The following is an 18,743-nucleotide window of genomic DNA, read 5'->3' on the forward strand; positions in this document are numbered from 1 at the left end:
AGGGACAAACTTGCAATATCCTATTTGACGCATGCGAAGTTTTCGACTGCATGTTAAATATCCCAGCTATAGATCACGTATTCAATGTACAAGTTCTTTGCAAAGATACTTGTCTGACAGGAAAAAATGGTAATTCAATAGGGTTTGCCAGAGTTATAGCCAGTACTGATGAGCAACACGAAACAGAAAATACTTTCAAAAACTGATTTACAACAGAGAATTACTCTAACAAAAAACAGGAAAGATGATGCAGCTTTCCAAGCAGACTTAAAACATTGTAGAGGGCGTAAATCAATTACACAACGATGTAATCCTTTGTTATTATCAATTCAAAATTCAATATTTAATGACGCTGGTATATATTCTATAGGGTTCCTGTGTTCTAAAATCCCTTCTGTGCCATGTAATAGGAAAATAAAGTTAAATTTCGAAGGATACATACAAATAACAATTTTAAAGACTAATAAGCCTGCTTCAGAAAATGATTTAATTTCCCTAACTGAAGCAATAAAAATCGAAACAGGACAAGATTTGAATGAAAACACGTGGTTAAAATGGGTGCAGTATACTGCCCATACTGTGACTACAGAAGATTGTATTGTATGTTCTGCGGCCAGACCTAGGTTAACCACTACATCCTTACCATATTCTAATGAAACAGACCTGACCTGTATCCTTAGACTCTTTACTAGAAAATCGTTTGATAAAACTGATGAATGTTATCACCTCCATCACAAACTACCAGTAGTAACTTCAAAAGATGTACCTACATCTTGGACGATGGGAATTGCTAGATATATACCTGCTTCCTTAGAGATACTGTTATAAATACGGGTACAAAAAAGGCTGACAAGATTTGAAATAGAGAGAGTTTCTCAGACAATTTCTGTAATCAGACTTTGTCTTCTGATAATTATAAAGATTTTGTCCTTTTAACCAACCACTCTATTGCCCGTGCTGATATTTGGTGGTTATGTGCAGATTTACGCTTATATGCCATTCTACCAAAGACGTGGTCAGGCATTTGTGCACCGATTATGTTATTTGTTCCATTTACTATTGGCCCTGCAAATTCAGTTATGAGTCTAAAACCGACTAAATTGTCACACAGATTTAACTTAAAATATAACCATGTGTCCAAAAGGTCCTCTCACCGGGTTAGACCCAAACTTAAAGGATCTTTTAATGATGATATTTATATAAGCGCTATAGGAACCCCAGTAGGTATCCCAGACGAATTCAAAGCACAACACGAAATTGTGGCTGGGTTCACCGCAGCTTTATTTCCTGCAGTAATGGCAACTAAAAAATGCTATCTGGATAAATTACCTCTACTATAATCAACAAAGATTCATAAACTATACGATTGAGGCACTAGAAGGCATTGTAGAACAATTGGGCCCAACTTCACTCATGGCCTGGCAGAATCGAATCGCCCTTGATATGATACTTGCCAAAGAATCATCAGTATGTAGTATGTTTGGGGCAGAATGCTGCACCTACATACCAAACAACACTTCTCCTGATGGGAGTATTACCAAAGCTTTAGCCAAACTCAAATCATTATCAGCAGAACTGGTTAAGAACTCTGGCGTACCTGAAAATACTTGGTTTAACTGGCTCTATAAAATATTTGGCCCTTGGACGGCTACTATAGTATCTCTTGTTACTACTATTTTGATTATAATGGCAGTATTAGTCGTAATTGGATGTTGCATCATTCCGTGTATGAGATCGCTGGTAGAGCGTTTGATTACTTCTGCCCTTACACGAAATGCTCCTGTTACTCAAATTTTATTACTCTCTACTGATTCTCAACTTTCACGTCCCGAACCAGATGACTGGGTTNGCGCGGAGATTCCGTGCGAATGAACTAGCTACAACATGCAGCAGCAAGCGGACTCTTTCTTTGCCTTGAAAATTACGTTTTCAGACATAGGATATCGCTTTCGTGTCCTGAAAAACGTTTGACTCGCTCTTGGAAATAAAGTACGTTTTCATAATAAGCAGAAGTTTCCTGTCCAGGAGTAATTTGTGGACCAGTGGTTCAGTCTTTAGACCCTGCGTCTGCTTCAGTCGCGCCATCGCTGGAATGAATCTTCAAGAATCACCTTAGTTTGGCTTCGCTGCTTTTCCCCTTGTCTTCTTCTTTCAGCGACCTCAAAAACGGACTTTCTTTTGGGGCGAACTGCTCCTGGATTCTTGTCTGTCATTGCAACAAACTTTGTGCGAACTGCGAGGAAGATATAGGTCAAAAAAGCCGCTAAGAACTGTTGCGTTGGTGGAGTAAACAGCGTCTGTGCGTCTTGCGTCTGTGGACTGCGTGACAGTCGTACGTAAACCACGTAACGGCGGCGCAGGCAAGTCAGTTACACTAGAAACGTAGGGAGTTTGATTGACAGCCTGTCAGCTCACAGATAACGAGGCAGTGTCGTTATCTATTGGCAAATGTTTAGCCCCACCACGTCCAGAGTTGATGAATTTTTATTCTCTTTTTTTTGGTCATCATAATTACAAGGCGACTGCATCTCTATAATCTATCATTGACAATTTGAAACAAAAAAAATCCTCCATACAACCTTTAAGGGTTGCAAAATAAAACTGCTATTAGAGGACAATGCTAGAATTGTCAAAAATAAATTGTAAATACATAATCCTAATCAAAGCTGTACTTCAAATATTATCTGAATTAAACTTGTTTTTCTTTTTAGAAATCGGCCCTTCGAGATCAAATAGCCCCTAGTGCCTACAGGTAGACTGTGGAAGTTAGATAATTCACAAAAGAGAAACTAAAGAAGAGGAATCGCAAGGAAGCAAATTATTCTAAAACAATTTACTATTAAAAAAAAAAAAGGAAAGAACAGACAGAAAAAATAATAATAAGACTAGATAATAACCCGCCCTACAAAAAAAAAAAAAAAAAAAAATTTTTTTACAATATCCAATTTGTAATAAATAGTAGCTGAAAAAATAACACTAAAAATATCACAATGTCCCAATTTATATCATTAAAACAGCTTAAAGAGTTCTGGATTAAAAAGCTGAAAGAAGAAGCTAACCGAAGAACCACACGTCTATTTGTGTGTCCTCAAGAAAATATGGAAGACATGGGGAAAAGAATAGCCCACAAACAATGGAAGTTCATCAAGAGTTAACAAAGACAATCAAACAGTACAGATCTAAACTGCATAATCTTATAAGGAAAATCAATCTGGGCCCCCAAGGTATGGCACTTGCAGTCTCCCTCCCAGAAGAGTTGAAACCATATTTCATGGGGAGTGAAGAAGGATCACCTCACGTGACGCTCGCTATCTCAAGACATCACACATCAAGACAACTTGGCCCGATGGTCAAGCTCGCCTCAAGTCTACAATATGAGGCCACTGAAGTCGAAGGTGTTTTCTACAACTCACAACACCAGATGTTCAGAGTGGTACTACCCCAAGGTTCTGAAGATAACACAAGAACATCCAAACAAACTAGACAACGAACTTCTGAAAACCATCCGGATACTGAGAAGTACCTTGCACAAGTACCATCAAACATCTGGATGACACACCCGAACGATGTGGGTCAGACAAGGCATACCGTTAAAGTGCAACTTACCACCGACAAACCAATATATATCATCCTCAATATCCACTTAGAGAAGACCAAGTAGCTGGGATTCAAGAGACTATCAACGGATTACTAGAATCTGGAGTGATATATGAAACAGAATCAGACTATAACACACCACTTTTTCCAGTGAAGAAATCAGATCTGCAAAACTGGAGGATGGTCCAAGATTTTCGTCCACTCAACGAGATAACAGCAGGAGAATCATATCCAGTGCCAGATCCATATCTAACTTTAAATAATCTTTCTCCAGAACATTGTTTTTATACTGTGATCGATCTGGCCAATGCATTTTTTACTATCAACTTGGACGCCTCATCCCAGAAATACTTTGCCTTCAGACACGGAAACAAAGTTTATTCATACAGAAGAATGCCCATGGGTTGGAAGCACAGTCCCGGGTTCTTCAGCAACTTCTTAAGAAAAGATCTGGCAGATTTGGATTTCCCAGAGTCGTGTACCCTAATCACTTACGTGGATGACATCCTCATCGCTGGAAAAAACGGCAAAAGACGTCCTAAAAGCAACAGTACAATTGCTTACACATCTCTCAAAGAAAGGGTACAAGGTCAAAAGGCAGAAGATGCAAGTTGCAAGACAAACAGTGCACTTCCTTGGACGGGAAGTATCAAACGGTGCACAAGGAGTGACCGACAGTAACAAAGACGCCATCTTGAATGCTCCAAAACCAGTCACAGTACGTCAAATGCTCAGTTTTCTGGGACTCTGTAATTTCTCTCGAGAGTATGTCCCTGGCTACACCGAACTCACCACGCCTCTCAGAGAGCTCATTAAGCCACATGGTATGCATAATCTTTCAGCTGAATTATTCTGGACGGCAGAAGCAGAGGAGGCATTTATCAAGACAAAACAAGCTATTTGTACCGCCTGTAGCTTATGCGCTCCAAATTATGATATTCCTTTTCACCTGGATGTGACGGAGAAACAATCATTTGTCCAAGCTGTTCTTTATCAAAAACATCATCAAAGTCGAAGAGTGTTGAAACATTACTCCTGCAAGTTGGATCCACACGAACAGACTCAACCTGGTTGTGCTCGTTACCTGGCTGCTTTGACAAGGACAATTGAGAAGACCTCACATATTGTGCAAAATCATCCACTGGTGATACACACTCAACATGGAATACTTGCTTATCTCAACTCTCGTCTGTTCATTACCACTGCACGAAGATCCAGCAACATTTCAAAAACTCTGCAACAGCCCCACATTACTTATGAAGGAGGAAACATCAATATGGCAACAAATATGGAGACTGAAGGAATTCCACACGTGTGTGAAGAAAAAGTCAAAACTGAACTGTATGTGAGAGCAGATTTGCATACTACTCCACTTTCAAATCCAGACATGACTATTTTCTGTGATGGCTGTTCCTACAGAGCAAAAGAAGGCCATGTCATATCATCGTATGCAGTGGTGGAACAACTGCCCTCCAACCAATATCGTCTGATGGAAGCCCAACAGATAACGAAAGGATCTGCACAAGTAGCTGAGCTTACGGCGATGTTACGTGCACTGCAACTTTCAGAAGGCAAAGCAGTAAATATCTATACAGATTCAATTTATGCCTACAAGACTGTCACATTGTCCTTGGCCGGTTGGATCAGAAATGGCTTCAAACTTATGACCGGCCTCCCAATTAAGCATGAACAACTGATTAAACAACTCATAGACGCTGTTCAACTGCCATCAAGACTTGCCATCATGAAATGCAAAGCTCACACAAAGGGAACAGACTCTATTTCCCTGGGAAATCAAGCGGCAGACCAAGCTGCGAAGAAAGCTGCAAATTATGATGCAAGAAACATGCTTGTCCATGTTGATGGAAACGTTGAGATGCTACCCGATGCAAATGTAATAGATGCAACATACATAAAGGAAATTCAAGAAGCAGCTGGAGTCTACGAACAGAGCGCCTGGAAACAACGTGGTGCTACAAAAGATGCTACAGGAATTTGGAGAAATCATGAAGGACGCATTCTGGCTCCAACACCGTTGCTTCGAATGCTCTTTGAAGAATACCACACCCCAACTCATCGAAGTTATGAAGCCATCTCGAAACATATTGATTTATGGTGGCATCCTCATTTGAAGCCGATTATGCAATATTGGATAGACGAGTGTCACGTTTGTCAGACTATGAACCCGAAGAAGTCTTGCAAGCCACCTCCAGGAACTTATGCTCTCCCAAATAAGCCTTTTGAAAGAATCGTCATGGATTTCACAGACATGGGTCCTGAGATGAGAGTCCGAGGATACCGTTACCTGTTGGTTATAGTCTGTGAGTACACCAAATGGGTTGAAGCATTCCCCTGTAAGACAGAAACTGCAAAGGAAGTCGTCAAACATTTAACTACTGATGTTTTTCCACGTTTTGGCATTCCAGATGTCATAAGATCTGACAATGGGACACATTTCACCGCCAAAATAGTCCGTGATGTGCTAAAGGCTCTTAACATCACCCAGCGCTTTGGAACTGTCTATCACGCCGCCAGCCAAGGAGTCTGTGAACGAATGAATGCAACTGTCAAGAGAAAACTTGCAAAGGTCTGGAAAACTACAAAACTTGATTGGGTCACTGCCCTACCGTTCGTCCTGATGGACATCAGAAACAGTGTAAATAAAACTACATCATATTCTCCTCATCTACTACTGACTGGAAGAGAAATGCATAAACCTGAAGGCCCATTCACTGAAGATGCACCATTCATAGACTGGGACAAACAACATCACGCATATGTCCAACAGCTTCAAGAAATAGTGATGCAGCTGCATAAATGTCGACAAAGAACGCATGACTTACAGGTCAGAGCCAATCCAGATATAACCGTCTCACCAGGATCTTGGGTGTACGTAAAGGTACACAAACGGAACAACTGGACACAGCCATATCAAACTGGTCCGTATAAAGTCATCCAGTCCACTGGGAGATCTGTACAAGTTGAAAAGGGAACATCTAAAGTGTGGTACCATTTATCGCACTGCTTCAAGTCACCAGTAGACCCAAATGATCGAAGTCTAACCCAAATCCAAACTGACATTGCCGCTACATCTACCATCCAGGATGAAGATGGGGAAAACCAACGAAATCCGGACACTGCTGGAACCAGAGAACCTAAGAAACAACCCTGTCCACCGTCCACCACTGAGGCTCCAGAGGAGGAGGAGAAAAAGGGGAGAAAACATAGAAGGGGAGTATAGGCCATGCTTTTTGAGAAATTCTCAGTGTCTATCTTTGATTATGCTAATCTTTATCTGTTGTATCTGCTTTATAGTACCTATCCATAGAAGCCTTGGAACTGACCTCGGACAGCCACAGCCAACAATCAAAGAAACAACTGAGCTGGCGACCAACAATACGGGTAAGGGTCAAGGAGCACTGAACAGATTAAAAAGAGAAACACCAAAACTTGCGAAATTTTGTTATGAGGGACAAACTTGCAATATCCTATTTGACGCATGCGAAGTTTTCGACTGCATGTTAAATATCCCAGCTATAGATCACGTATTCAATGTACAAGTTCTTTGCAAAGATACTTGTCTGACAGGAAAAAATGGTAATTCAATAGGGTTTGCCAGAGTTATAGCCAGTACTGATGAGCAACACGAAACAGAAAATACTTTCAAAACTGATTTACAACAGAGAATTACTCTAACAAAAAACAGGAAAGATGATGCAGCTTTCCAAGCAGACTTAAAACATTGTAGAGGGCGTAAATCAATTACACAACGATGTAATCCTTTGTTATTATCAATTCAAAATTCAATATTTAATGACGCTGGTATATATATTCTATAGGGTTCCTGTGTTCTAAAATCCCTTCTGTGCCATGTAATAGGAAAATAAAGTTAAATTTCGAAGGATACATACAAATAACAATTTTAAAGACTAATAAGCCTGCTTCAGAAAATGATTTAATTTCCCTAACTGAAGCAATAAAAATCGAAACAGGACAAGATTTGAATGAAAACACGTGGTTAAAATGGGTGCAGTATACTGCCCATACTGTGACTACAGAAGATTGTATTGTATGTTCTGCGGCCAGACCTAGGTTAACCACTACATCCTTACCATATTCTAATGAAACAGACCTGACCTGTATCCTTAGACTCTTTACTAGAAAATCGTTTGATAAAACTGATGAATGTTATCACCTCCATCACAAACTACCAGTAGTAACTTCAAAAGATGTACCTACATCTTGGACGATGGGAATTGCTAGATATACCTGCTTCCTTAGAGATACTGTTATAAATACGGGTACAAAAAAGGCTGACAAGATTGAAATAGAGAGTTTCTCAGACAATTTCTGTAATCAGACTTTGTCTTCTGATAATTATAAAGATTTTGTCCTTTTAACCAACCACTCTATTGCCCGTGCTGATATTTGGTGGTTATGTGCAGATTTACGCTTATATGCCATTCTACCAAAGACGTGGTCAGGCATTTGTGCACCGATTATGTTATTTGTTCCATTTACTATTGGCCCTGCAAATTCAGTTATGAGTCTAAAACCGACTAAATTGTCACACAGATTTAACTTAAAATATAACCATGTGTCCAAAAGGTCCTCTCACCGGGTTAGACCCAAACTTAAAGGATCTTTTAATGATGATATTTATATAAGCGCTATAGGAACCCCAGTAGGTATCCCAGACGAATTCAAAGCACAACACGAAATTGTGGCTGGGTTCACCGCAGCTTTATTTCCTGCAGTAATGGCAACTAAAAATGCTATCTGGATAAATTACCTCTACTATAATCAACAAAGATTCATAAACTATACGATTGAGGCACTAGAAGGCATTGTAGAACAATTGGGCCCAACTTCACTCATGGCCTGGCAGAATCGAATCGCCCTTGATATGATACTTGCCAAAGAATCATCAGTATGTAGTATGTTTGGGGCAGAATGCTGCACCTACATACCAAATAACACTTCTCCTGATGGGAGTATTACCAAAGCTTTAGCCAAACTCAAATCATTATCAGCAGAACTGGTTAAGAACTCTGGTGTACCTGAAAATACTTGGTTTAACTGGCTCTATAAAATATTTGGCCCTTGGACGGCTACTATAGTATCTCTTGTTACTACTATTTTTGATTATAATGGCAGTATTAGTCGTAATTGGATGTTGCATCATTCCGTGTATGAGATCGCTGGTAGAGCGTTTGATTACTTCTGCCCTTACACGAAATGCTCCTGTTACTCAAATTTTATTACTCTCTACTGATTCTCAACTTTCACGTCCCGAACCAGATGACTGGGTTTGATTAAAACCCTACAGATTAAATCATTGATTTAAATAAGAGATTAAAACAGCTTCTAAGTAAGTGCTCCTTGTCTCTTCCGCTGTCCGAGAGTCATGTATTGATTATGTATTATGCTATTCAGTGTGTTATGTTAGTAAAACTTGAGATATGTTGAAATCAAAAAGCTAAGGCTAAAATGATATTTACTCACACATGGGGTTTTTAAATTTGGATAAATTGTAGGTGGAGGTAGCGCCTTGCTTCTCCATATTGGTTGAGTGATCACATGTTTAATGTGATCAAATAGGGGAGATTGTGGGTTTATTTTCTTGTGTTGATGCTTTACTGTTAATTGAATCATATCAAAATGTTTCTTGTTATGTTTTCTTTTGGTTGCTGCCCCAAACCAAGGTCCAAAGGGGGGCGTATGTGAACCTGGTAGCCTGATCAATATGTCTGCAAAATGTCCTTCAAAACAAGTTTTATCAAATATGTATGTATGTGGACTTTCTTGTTTAAGTGAGCTAATCAATAAGTTAATATTTCAACAAGATGTCATGTATAAGAGCTGTCTATTCTGCTGTCAGTCAGAGACGCTGGTGACCGAAATCCTGTAATCATTTGAATTGAGTTCTGTAAGCTGCCTGCGCTAAAATAAAGACATCGTAGATTTTCTTATCTCCTGAAGTTTTTTGCTGAGGAGTTACTTGCGTCTGGGGAAACTGACACTGTAGGTCGATGTTAGCCTATTAGCGTGATGTGAAGAGAAGCATCTCAGTACAGTCAAGCAGCTAGCTAGTACACTGCAAAAAAGCATAGCCAGAATCTAAGATATAAGCACAAGTCGACCAGAAAATGACTTAAAAGTAGTGAAATTATCTGTCCAATATAAATAAATAATGTTAATTTACACAATATTTTAAAATAAACTTCCTCTAGACTAGAATGAAGCATCTTGTGTAGTAGTAGTAGTAGTAGTACTACTAGTAGTAGTAATTATCTTGGTTACTTGTAGCAGCTGTTGTCAGTAGTAGTAGTAGTAAAAGCAGTAGCAGTAGCAGTAGTAGTAGTAGTAGTAGTAGTAGTAGTAGTAGTAGTAGTTATTGTCTTGGTTACTTATAGTAGCTGTTGACAGTAGTAGCAGTAGTAGTAACAGTAGTAGTAATAGTAGTAGTAGTAGTAGTAGTAGTAGTAGTAGTAGCAGTAGCAGTAGTAGTAGTGTTTAGTAGTAATAGTAGTAGTAGTAGTTGTAGCAGTAGTAGTTAGTAGTAGTTGTAGCAGTAGTAGTAGTAGTAATAGTAGTTGTTGTTGGTTACTTATAGCAGCTGTTGTCAGTAGTAGTAGTAGTAGTAATAGTAGTAGTAGCAGTAGTAGTAGTAGTAGTAGTAGTAGTAGTAGTAGTAGTAGTAGTAGTAGTAGTAGTAGTAGTAGTAGTAGTAGTAGTAGTAGTAGTAGTAGTAGTAGTAGTAGTAGTAGTAGTAGTAGTAGTAGTAGTAGTAGTAGTAGTAGTAGTAGTAGTAGTAGTAGTAGTAGTAGTAGTCAGTAGTAGCACTTAGTAGTTAGCAGCTGTTGTCAGTAGTAGTAGCAGTAGTAGTAGTAGTAGTAGTAGTAGTAGTAGTGGTAGTAGTAGTAGTAGTAGTAGTAGTAGTAGTAGTAGTAGTAGTAGCAGTAGTAGTAGTAGTAGTAGTAGTAGTAGTAGTAGTAGCAGTAGTAGTAGTAGTAGTAGTAGTAGTAGCAGTAGTAGTAGTAGTAGTAGTAGTAGTAGTAGTAGTAGTAGTAGTAGTAGTAGTAGTAGTAGTAGTAGTAGTAGTAGTAGTAGTAGTAGTAGTAGTAGTAGTAGTAGTAGTAGTAGTAGTAGTAGTAGTAGTAGTAGTAGTAGTAGTAGTAGTAGTAGTAGTAGTAGTAGTAGCAGTAGTAGTAGTAGTAGTAGTAGTAGTAGTAGTAGTAGTAGTAGTAGTAGTAGTAGTAGTAGTAGTAGTAGTAGTAGTAGTAGCAGTAGTAGTAGTAGTAGTAGTAGTAGTAGTAGTAGTAGTAGTAGTAGTAGTAGTAGTAGCAGTAGTAGTAGTAGTAGTAGTAGTAGTAGTAGTAGTAGTAGTAGTAGTAGTAGTAGTAGTAGTAGTAGTAGTAGTAGTAGTAGTAGTACAGTAGTAGTAGTAGTAGTAGTAGTAGTAGTAGTAGTAGTAGTAGTAGTAGTAGTAGTAGTAGTAGTAGTAGTAGTAGCAGTAGTAGTAGTAGTAGTAGTAGTAGTAGTAGTAGTAGTAGTAGTAGTAGTAGTAGTAGTAGTAGTAGTAGCACTTCTTTACTTATTGCAGCTGTTGTCAGTTTCAGCCCAAACAGATCCAGGACAGATGTTATGACTCGAGCAGGTGGTGTGAAAGAACCTCCTCCCACTGACAGACGAGCAGCTGTGCCCACTCACCAAAACACTACGAATACTTCAAAAAATACTGCAAAACTCAAAGATCTACTAACACTACAAATACTGCAAAAACTACTGCAAAACTCAAAGATGTACTGACACTACAGCCAGTGGTGGAGTTAGCAATTTGGGGGCCCTAGGCGAACTTGAGTTTGGAGTCCCTCATTATAATAATGCACTATTTTTTTTATTTATTTATTTTGTATGTTTGTTTGTTTATTTTAATATATATTTACTGGCTGCTTTTTCCCCATTGTTCTTGAGACATGCACATCTCTATTTATTTGAATTATGGTGGATTGGAAATGTGTCTTATTAGTTCGGTCGCCTACTAGAAAACCAGAGCTGAAAGTAGTTTTATTTTTTTGCGAATACAATTAGATTTTGTTTACATCCATTACATATGATTATTATAATTTTACTCTAATTTTACTATTCTCATTTAATGTCATATTGAGAGAAAATCAAATTGCTCTGAGGCCTCTGACATTAGTGGCACTGAGGGTATTTGGTTGGGGGCCCCCGGGCAGCCGTCTACTTTTGCCTAATGGTAACACCGCCTCTGACTATAACTACTGCAAAAACTACTGCAAAAACTACTGCAAATCTCAACGTTCTGAAGTCATCTCATTCATATTTAACCACATTTAAAGGGCCCATATTCTTCTTCTCTTCTTCTCTCAAACAGAAAACAGTCGATTCCACCTTGTGATGTCATGTGGTAAAACAGGAAGTGCTCCACTGCGTTTTTAAACTCCACGTAACTTCACTAGAATCATTTGGATGAGTTTTCCCTTGGAACTGTCAATCTTTACTGAACTAAAAGTAAAAAACTAGGGGTGTCAAATTACCGCGTTAATTGTGATTAATTAATTACAGTCATATTTAGTGCGTTACGGTTTTTAATCACGTTAATCTCATTTTTAATCTCTAACTTTACTGTTTCTGTATGCGAGTTGCCTTATTCTAAAATCTGTTTTTATGTGTTGTTGGGACAATAACACATCGCTCCCACAAAGAATTGTAATTTTCATTCCCGTTCTCGCCCGCATCTGCGATAAACCTGCACATGTCTGATCCCTGAAAACATCGCGACAAACACAGAACAGACTCACCTTCAGCATTAACACCCCTCTGTCACAGAAAGAACATTTATATTCCACTGAGTCGTGTCCTTTAGTCCCACAGAAGCTGAACAGCATCAGCGCACAAGAGCATTTTTTTTTTTTCTCCTGTAGTTTATGTAAATGAGCCATGCAGTTTTTAAGTTTTGTTTCTGTGAGAGTTGCGCAAATCAGCATTAAACACATTATAACAGGGGTGGGCAAACTACGGCCCGGGGGCCATATGCGGCCCTTCAAACCTTTTAATCCGGCCCGCCGAATTGGAATAAATTACAATAATAAACTTTGTTGATGTTTTATTTTTCATGCATTTCCGGTGTTTCCCAGTAGATGGCGCACTCTATATATACACTGAGGTGTGGCGTATTATGTTGGTCGCAATGCTTTACGGAAAAGTGTTCTTACAGGAGTTATTCGGACCATGAGTGGTGTTCAAGATATAACCTTGCACTGCTTCCATTTTGAGTTGGTAAAAATCAAAGGCAAGAACTTGATAGATGTTGTGTTGTTCGTCTTAACGTGTGGACCGTCTTAAGATTTTTGTTGTGTAGCATGTGGGTTTTGTTTCTCAGTAAAACACAGTCGCTTGCAATTCACTTTCGCCTGTGATATGTAGTGGAACAGATTTGTTAATTTTAATATATCCTGGATTTTTTGTGGCAATGTCGTAGCACATAGTGTGCTTCCTACATAATCGTAAATACGAATAAAATGCAGCTGAACTCTTTACACGTCGTATCCTGTGTTCTGTCCGGCCCTTCATGCAAATTTTAGGACCCTATGTGGCCCGCGAGCCAAAAAGTTTGCCCACCCCTGCATTATAATGTCAAACAGGCTGATGTGGCTCTAGAGTGATGATGGTTTATATGTTATAAAGTTGAATTTATTTATGCAGATTAGTAATAGTAATAATAATAATAATACTGTGGAATGTAAGTGACTGCATCTGTTAAAGTTTGTTAAACAATAAATGACTTTATAAAGTCACTTTTTTGTTCTATGTCAGTCTTTTGATCTGCCACAATAATGTAATAATGAATTTAAATGAAAATACCTCCAGTTGAGGCTTTTCTCAGCAATTTTTAGGTGAGATTAAAAAGAGATTAGTCAGATTAATTAATTACAGATCATAATTAATTAATCTCTCAATTTTTTTAATCGCCAGACAGCACTATAAAAAAATATCTGTTGAAAACTCAAAAACTACCACTTTATGACATCACAAATTGGAATAGAGCATTTTGATCTTTGGAGAAGTAGACACACCAATAATAAAGAGTTACTCAGACACGTGCGAATGAAACAAAAAACACTCCAGGTCTATTTTTGACGAGGAAACAACATTATAACGTGACTTAAATCTCACAAACAAGAGTCAAATCTGAGTAACGTAACGAGATTTATCTTTAACGAGATTTATTTTACTATGCATTTACTTTAAAATTTGTCAGATCTCCTGCCCGTGTCCGACCAGGAAGTCAAACTGTGAACTTTAAATTGTCAAAACAAAGAAAACAGACGAGAAAAATCACTAAAGTGTGTTTTCGTGAAAAGAGTCAAACCTTCACTTTGGCCATATGTGTTTTTCTATTTAAAGCTTCTCTATGTTCACTTAACTCTGCTGACGGACGGATTACAAACGACTCGTCTCCATGGAGATGTTTACGCTCTGCCGGGAATGTTCCACAGCATGGCATCGAACGTTTGACTGTCTCCATGGAAACACGTCGATAATGCCACCACGAGTTACGGGTCAGATCTGTGGAGAGGTGAAGAGGGAAGAAAGTCGACAGTAAATCCACTTGTGTTTGAACAGTTGCAGTAGAGACACAGTTAAAGTCTGACGGTGGAACTTTCCAGGCAAAGCAAAAGCATCGCCATGGAGACAAGCGGGTGGTGGACTCCTAACCCGGAAAGTTACATAATCCAAGACCAGGACTGAGCCTAGGACCAGACCGGGACTGAGGCCGGAACTGAGACCGGGACTGAGACCGGAACTGAGACCGGGACCAGACCAGGACAGAGACCGGGACCAGACTGGAACAAGATCAGGACTGAAACCAGGACCAGACCAGGACAGAGACCGGGACCAGACCAGGACTGAGACTGAGACCAGGACTGGGACCAAACAAGAACTGAGATCAGACCTTAGACTGGGACCAGACCAGAACTGAGACAAGGACTGAGACCGGGACCAGACCAGAACTTAGATCAGAACTTAGACCGGGACTAGACCAGAACTGAGACCAGGACCGAGACCGAGACCAGACCAGACCAGAACTGAGACCTGGACTGAGACCTGGACTGAGCCCTAGACTAAGACCGGGACTAGCCCAGGACAGATCGGGACCAGACCTGGACTGAGATTGAGACCAGACTGAGACCAGACTGGGACCAGACTGGGACCAGATTGGGACTGATACCAGGACTGAGATCAAGACCAGACCAGGACTGAGACCGGGACTCAGACCAGGACTCAGACCGGGACTCAGACCAGGACTCAGATCGGGACCGGACCGGGAGTCAGAGTCAGACTAGGACCAGACCAGGACTCAGACCGGGACTGAGACTGGTTTAGTCCTGGTTTAGACCTAGTTTAGACCTGGTTTAGACCTGGTTTAGACCTGGTTTAGTCCTGGTTTAGACCTGCTTTAGTCCTGGTTTAGTCCTGGTTTAGACCTGCTTTAGTCCTGGTTTAGTCCTGGTTTAGACCTGCTTTAGTCCTGGTTTAGACCTGGTTTAGACCTGTTTAGTCCTGGTTTAGACCTGCTTTAGTCCTGGTTTAGTCCTGGTTTAGACCTGCTTTAGTCCTGGTTTAGACCTGGTTTAGACCTGGTTTAGTCCTGGTTTAGACCTGCTTTAGTCCTGGTTTAGACCTGGTTTAGTCCTGGTTTAGTCCTGGTTTAGACCTGGTTTAGTCCTGGTTTAGTCCTGGTTCAGTCCTGGTTCAGTCTGGCATCGCAGTTTAAGTCACATAAACGGGAAACAGCCGTTATCTGTTTTTTGAACGAATGATACACTTAAAAAATGAAACCAACATCTATTATTTTAAACACGTAAACATTTAAAAGGACGGTATTTTTCTTTTTTATTGTTTTTTTGTTTATTTTTGAATCAGAATAAATATAATTAAATTGAAAAACGTGACATAATATATTTAATTGCGGTCAACATTTCAATTTATTTTGTACGTGAACCTGAAAATAACAACATTATAACGTGATTTGAAGCTTATAACAGAACATTTTGCATAATATTGAACCTTTAATAAAAATAAAATAAATAAAAAATAGAAACACATCTTATTTAGACTGAGACAAAAGCACAAGTGTCTAAATATACTCGTTTTGTCCAGAGAATGTGATGTGTTCGTGTCTCTTTCGTCTGCCTCGTAAAACCTTTTAAACAGTCTAATAAACCTGTGTGGAGTGGGAGAGCTGCGGTATCGCACTGGGTGGGCATGTTCCTGAACGCACCACTGCACATACACAAAACAGGGACTTCCTCGAGACGTTCACAGACACCAAACACAGATCGGATATTTATGTCTCCAGAAAAATCCAGCTAAAATAATAACGAGAAATGGAGCAGTGGGTGGACATAAGGACATGAGGTAAAGTCAGTGTATTTGTTTTCATGGTGATCAGTCAGAAAATTATTATTCTTTATTAAGGGTGTAACGATATCCAAGTCTCACGATACGATATTTTCACGGTATGAACCTCACGGTACGATATTTATTGCGATAACGTGGGAAAACTCACTCATATGGTGGGGAGGCTCACGATTAGGACTATAACGATATCCAAATGTCTCAGTACAATATTTTCACAATATACACATCTCACAGTACGATATTTATGCCGATATTTTGTGGAGGCGAACACAATTGTTAATATGCTACTTTTTCCCTCTTAAAATGCCTCGACAAGACTTAAAGGTTGTATGGAGGATTTTTTTTGTTTCAAATTGTCAATGATAGATTATAGATGCAGTAGCCTTGTAATTATGATGACCAAAAAAAAGACAATAAAAATTCATCAACTCTGGACGTGGTGGGGCTAAACATTTGCCAATAGATAACGACACTGCCTCGTTATCTGTGAGCTGACAGGCTGTCAATCAAACTCCCTACGTTTCTAGTGTAACTGACTTGCCTGCGCCGCCGGTACGTGGTTTACGTACGACTGTCACACAGTCCACAGACGCAAGACGCACAGACGCTGTTTACTCCACCAACGCAACAGTTCTTAGCGGCTTTTTTGACCTATATCTTCCTCACAGAATCCAGGAGCAGTTCGCCCCAAAAGAAAGTCCGTTTTTGAGGTCGCTGAAAGAAGAAGACAAGGGGAAAAGCAGCGAAGCCAAACTAAGGTGATTCTTGTAGATTCATTCCAGCGATGGCGCGACTGAAGCAGACGAAGGGTCTAAAGACTGAAGCACTGGTCCACAAATTACTCCTGGACAGGAAAACTTCTGCTTATTATGAAAACGTACTTTATTTCCAAGAGCGAGACAAACATTTTTCAGGACACGAATGTGATATCCTATGTCTGAAAACTTAATTTTCAATGCAAAGAAAGAGTCCGCTTGCTGCTGCGTGTTGTAGTAGTAGCTTCATTCGCACTGAATCTCCGCGCACCCTTCTCTGCACCCCTTACTGCTCCTCTCCCCTCTCCTCTCCTCGTTCCCTGTTTCGCTCTTCCAGCTGCTCCTCACTTCTTTTCTGCGCACGGAATCTCCACGCTCCCCCTCCCCCCGCTCCTCACTTCTCCGTCTTGCCTAACCAACACTGTAGTTAGTTGTTTACAAGTCATGTGCAGCGATGAGGACTTGTTTTCTAGACACAAACCTGTTTCTGGCGTAAGGAGGAGGAGGGAGGAGGCGTTTCTACGTAGGAGCTGTGGGGGAGGGGAGGTGGTTTCACGCATGCGCAACATTTGAAAAAGGACAAACAGTCGCTGGATTTCTCGTTCCTTGGAAAATCCTCTATACAACCTTTAGTCCAAAGAACTGAGACTTAAAAGAGGATCATGGTCTATGCAGTTCTCTCTGTTTTTTTTTTTTTGAGCTTTTGCTGCACCATAACTCTTCATTTAAGAAAGAGACTTGTAATACATCCCTATTCTTTATTTGTTCAAATATTAAGAAGTTTCAGAACACCACTGTTATTAATCTGATATTTATTCATCTACTAAACTACTAACTAGCTACTACTAACGACTAGACTAGGACTAAACCAGGACTAACACAAGATTATACAGGTGTATACCAGAACTAAACCAGTACTACCACAAGACAGTACCAGATCTAAACCAAGACTGAACCAGGTCTAAACCAGAACTCTCCACCTCAAAACCAGGATGAAACCTGATCTAAACCAGGACTACCAGAAGACTAAATCAGGTCGAAAACGGGTCTACCACAAACCTCAATCAGGTCTAAACCAGAACTAAACCAGGTCTAAATTAGGACAATCAAAAAATTAAAACAGGGCTAATACAAAACTAAAACAGGTCTACACCAGGACTAAACCAGGGCTAAGCCAGGTCTATACCAGGATTAAACCTGATCTAAACCAGCACTACCACATGACTAACTCAAGTCTAAACAAGGGTTAAACCAGGTCTAAAACAGGACTATACCAGGTCTAAACCTGGTCTACCAGAAGGCTAAACCAGGTCTAAACCAGAACTCTCATAATACTAAACTAGGATTAAACTTGATCTAAACCAGGACTACCACAAACCTAAACCAAGTCTAAACTAGGACTAAACCAGGACTACAACAAGATTTAACCAGGTGTAAACCAGAACTAAACCAGGTCTAAACCAGAACTCTCATAATGCAAAACCAGGATTAAACCTGATCTAAACCAAGACAAGACAAGACTAAATCAGGTCGAAACCAGGTTTACTTGTGATACATCCCTATTCTTTATTTGTTCAAATATTAAGATGTTTAGGAACACCACTGTTATTAATCTGATATTTAATAATCATTTTTACAAATACAATATAATAATACAATAATAAATCTTTTTTATAAAACACTTTAAAAAAAAAAGGTTTACAAAGTGCTGTACAAGCCACAAAGAACAATACAAAAAGCATAAAAATAGCCTCCAGAAAACGTACAAAAATGTGTCATGTGTTAATTTTTAATTTCATTGGTTTATTCTTGACCCAGTTTTATTTTGTTATTTTTGTAGCTGTGTGTGTTTTTGAGTTTTACTTCAGTTGTATTGACTGTTTGCTCCTTTGTCGGTTCATGATCAGTGTCTCGTCTGATTGGATTTTTTGTGTTAGG

General features: G+C 39.5%; 2 protein-coding genes across 3 annotated transcripts in view; one reads left to right on the forward strand and one right to left on the reverse strand.

The window, feature by feature from the left end:
* The window catches only part of LOC110169106 (carbohydrate sulfotransferase 3-like), a 55,317-nt gene that overhangs the window by 20,626 nt on the left and 15,948 nt on the right, over positions 1-18,743 (reverse strand). The window contains exon 1 of one of the 2 annotated variants that reach the window (XM_055150152.1): positions 14,052-14,171. The exons of the other annotated variant lie outside the window; for it this stretch is intronic. The gene's annotated coding sequence lies outside the window, so the exon portion shown is untranslated. Of the gene's footprint in view, positions 1-14,051; positions 14,172-18,743 lie in introns of those variants that run through there. 2 annotated transcript variants of the gene reach the window in all.
* On the forward strand, positions 3,236-7,412 carry LOC129407842 (protein NYNRIN-like). Its single transcript, XM_055150150.1, has 2 exons — positions 3,236-6,442; positions 6,701-7,412. The coding sequence occupies exons 1-2, from the start codon at positions 4,097-4,099 to the stop codon at positions 6,836-6,838; spliced, it is 2,484 nt and encodes an 827-aa protein (XP_055006125.1). The 5' UTR covers positions 3,236-4,096; the 3' UTR covers positions 6,839-7,412.

Source organism: Boleophthalmus pectinirostris, unplaced genomic scaffold (genome assembly GCF_026225935.1).
Source record: "Boleophthalmus pectinirostris isolate CB_2022bp ecotype Guang Dong unplaced genomic scaffold, ASM2622593v1 HiC_scaffold_14, whole genome shotgun sequence".
Classification (NCBI taxonomy): Eukaryota; Metazoa; Chordata; class Actinopteri; order Gobiiformes; family Gobiidae; genus Boleophthalmus; species Boleophthalmus pectinirostris.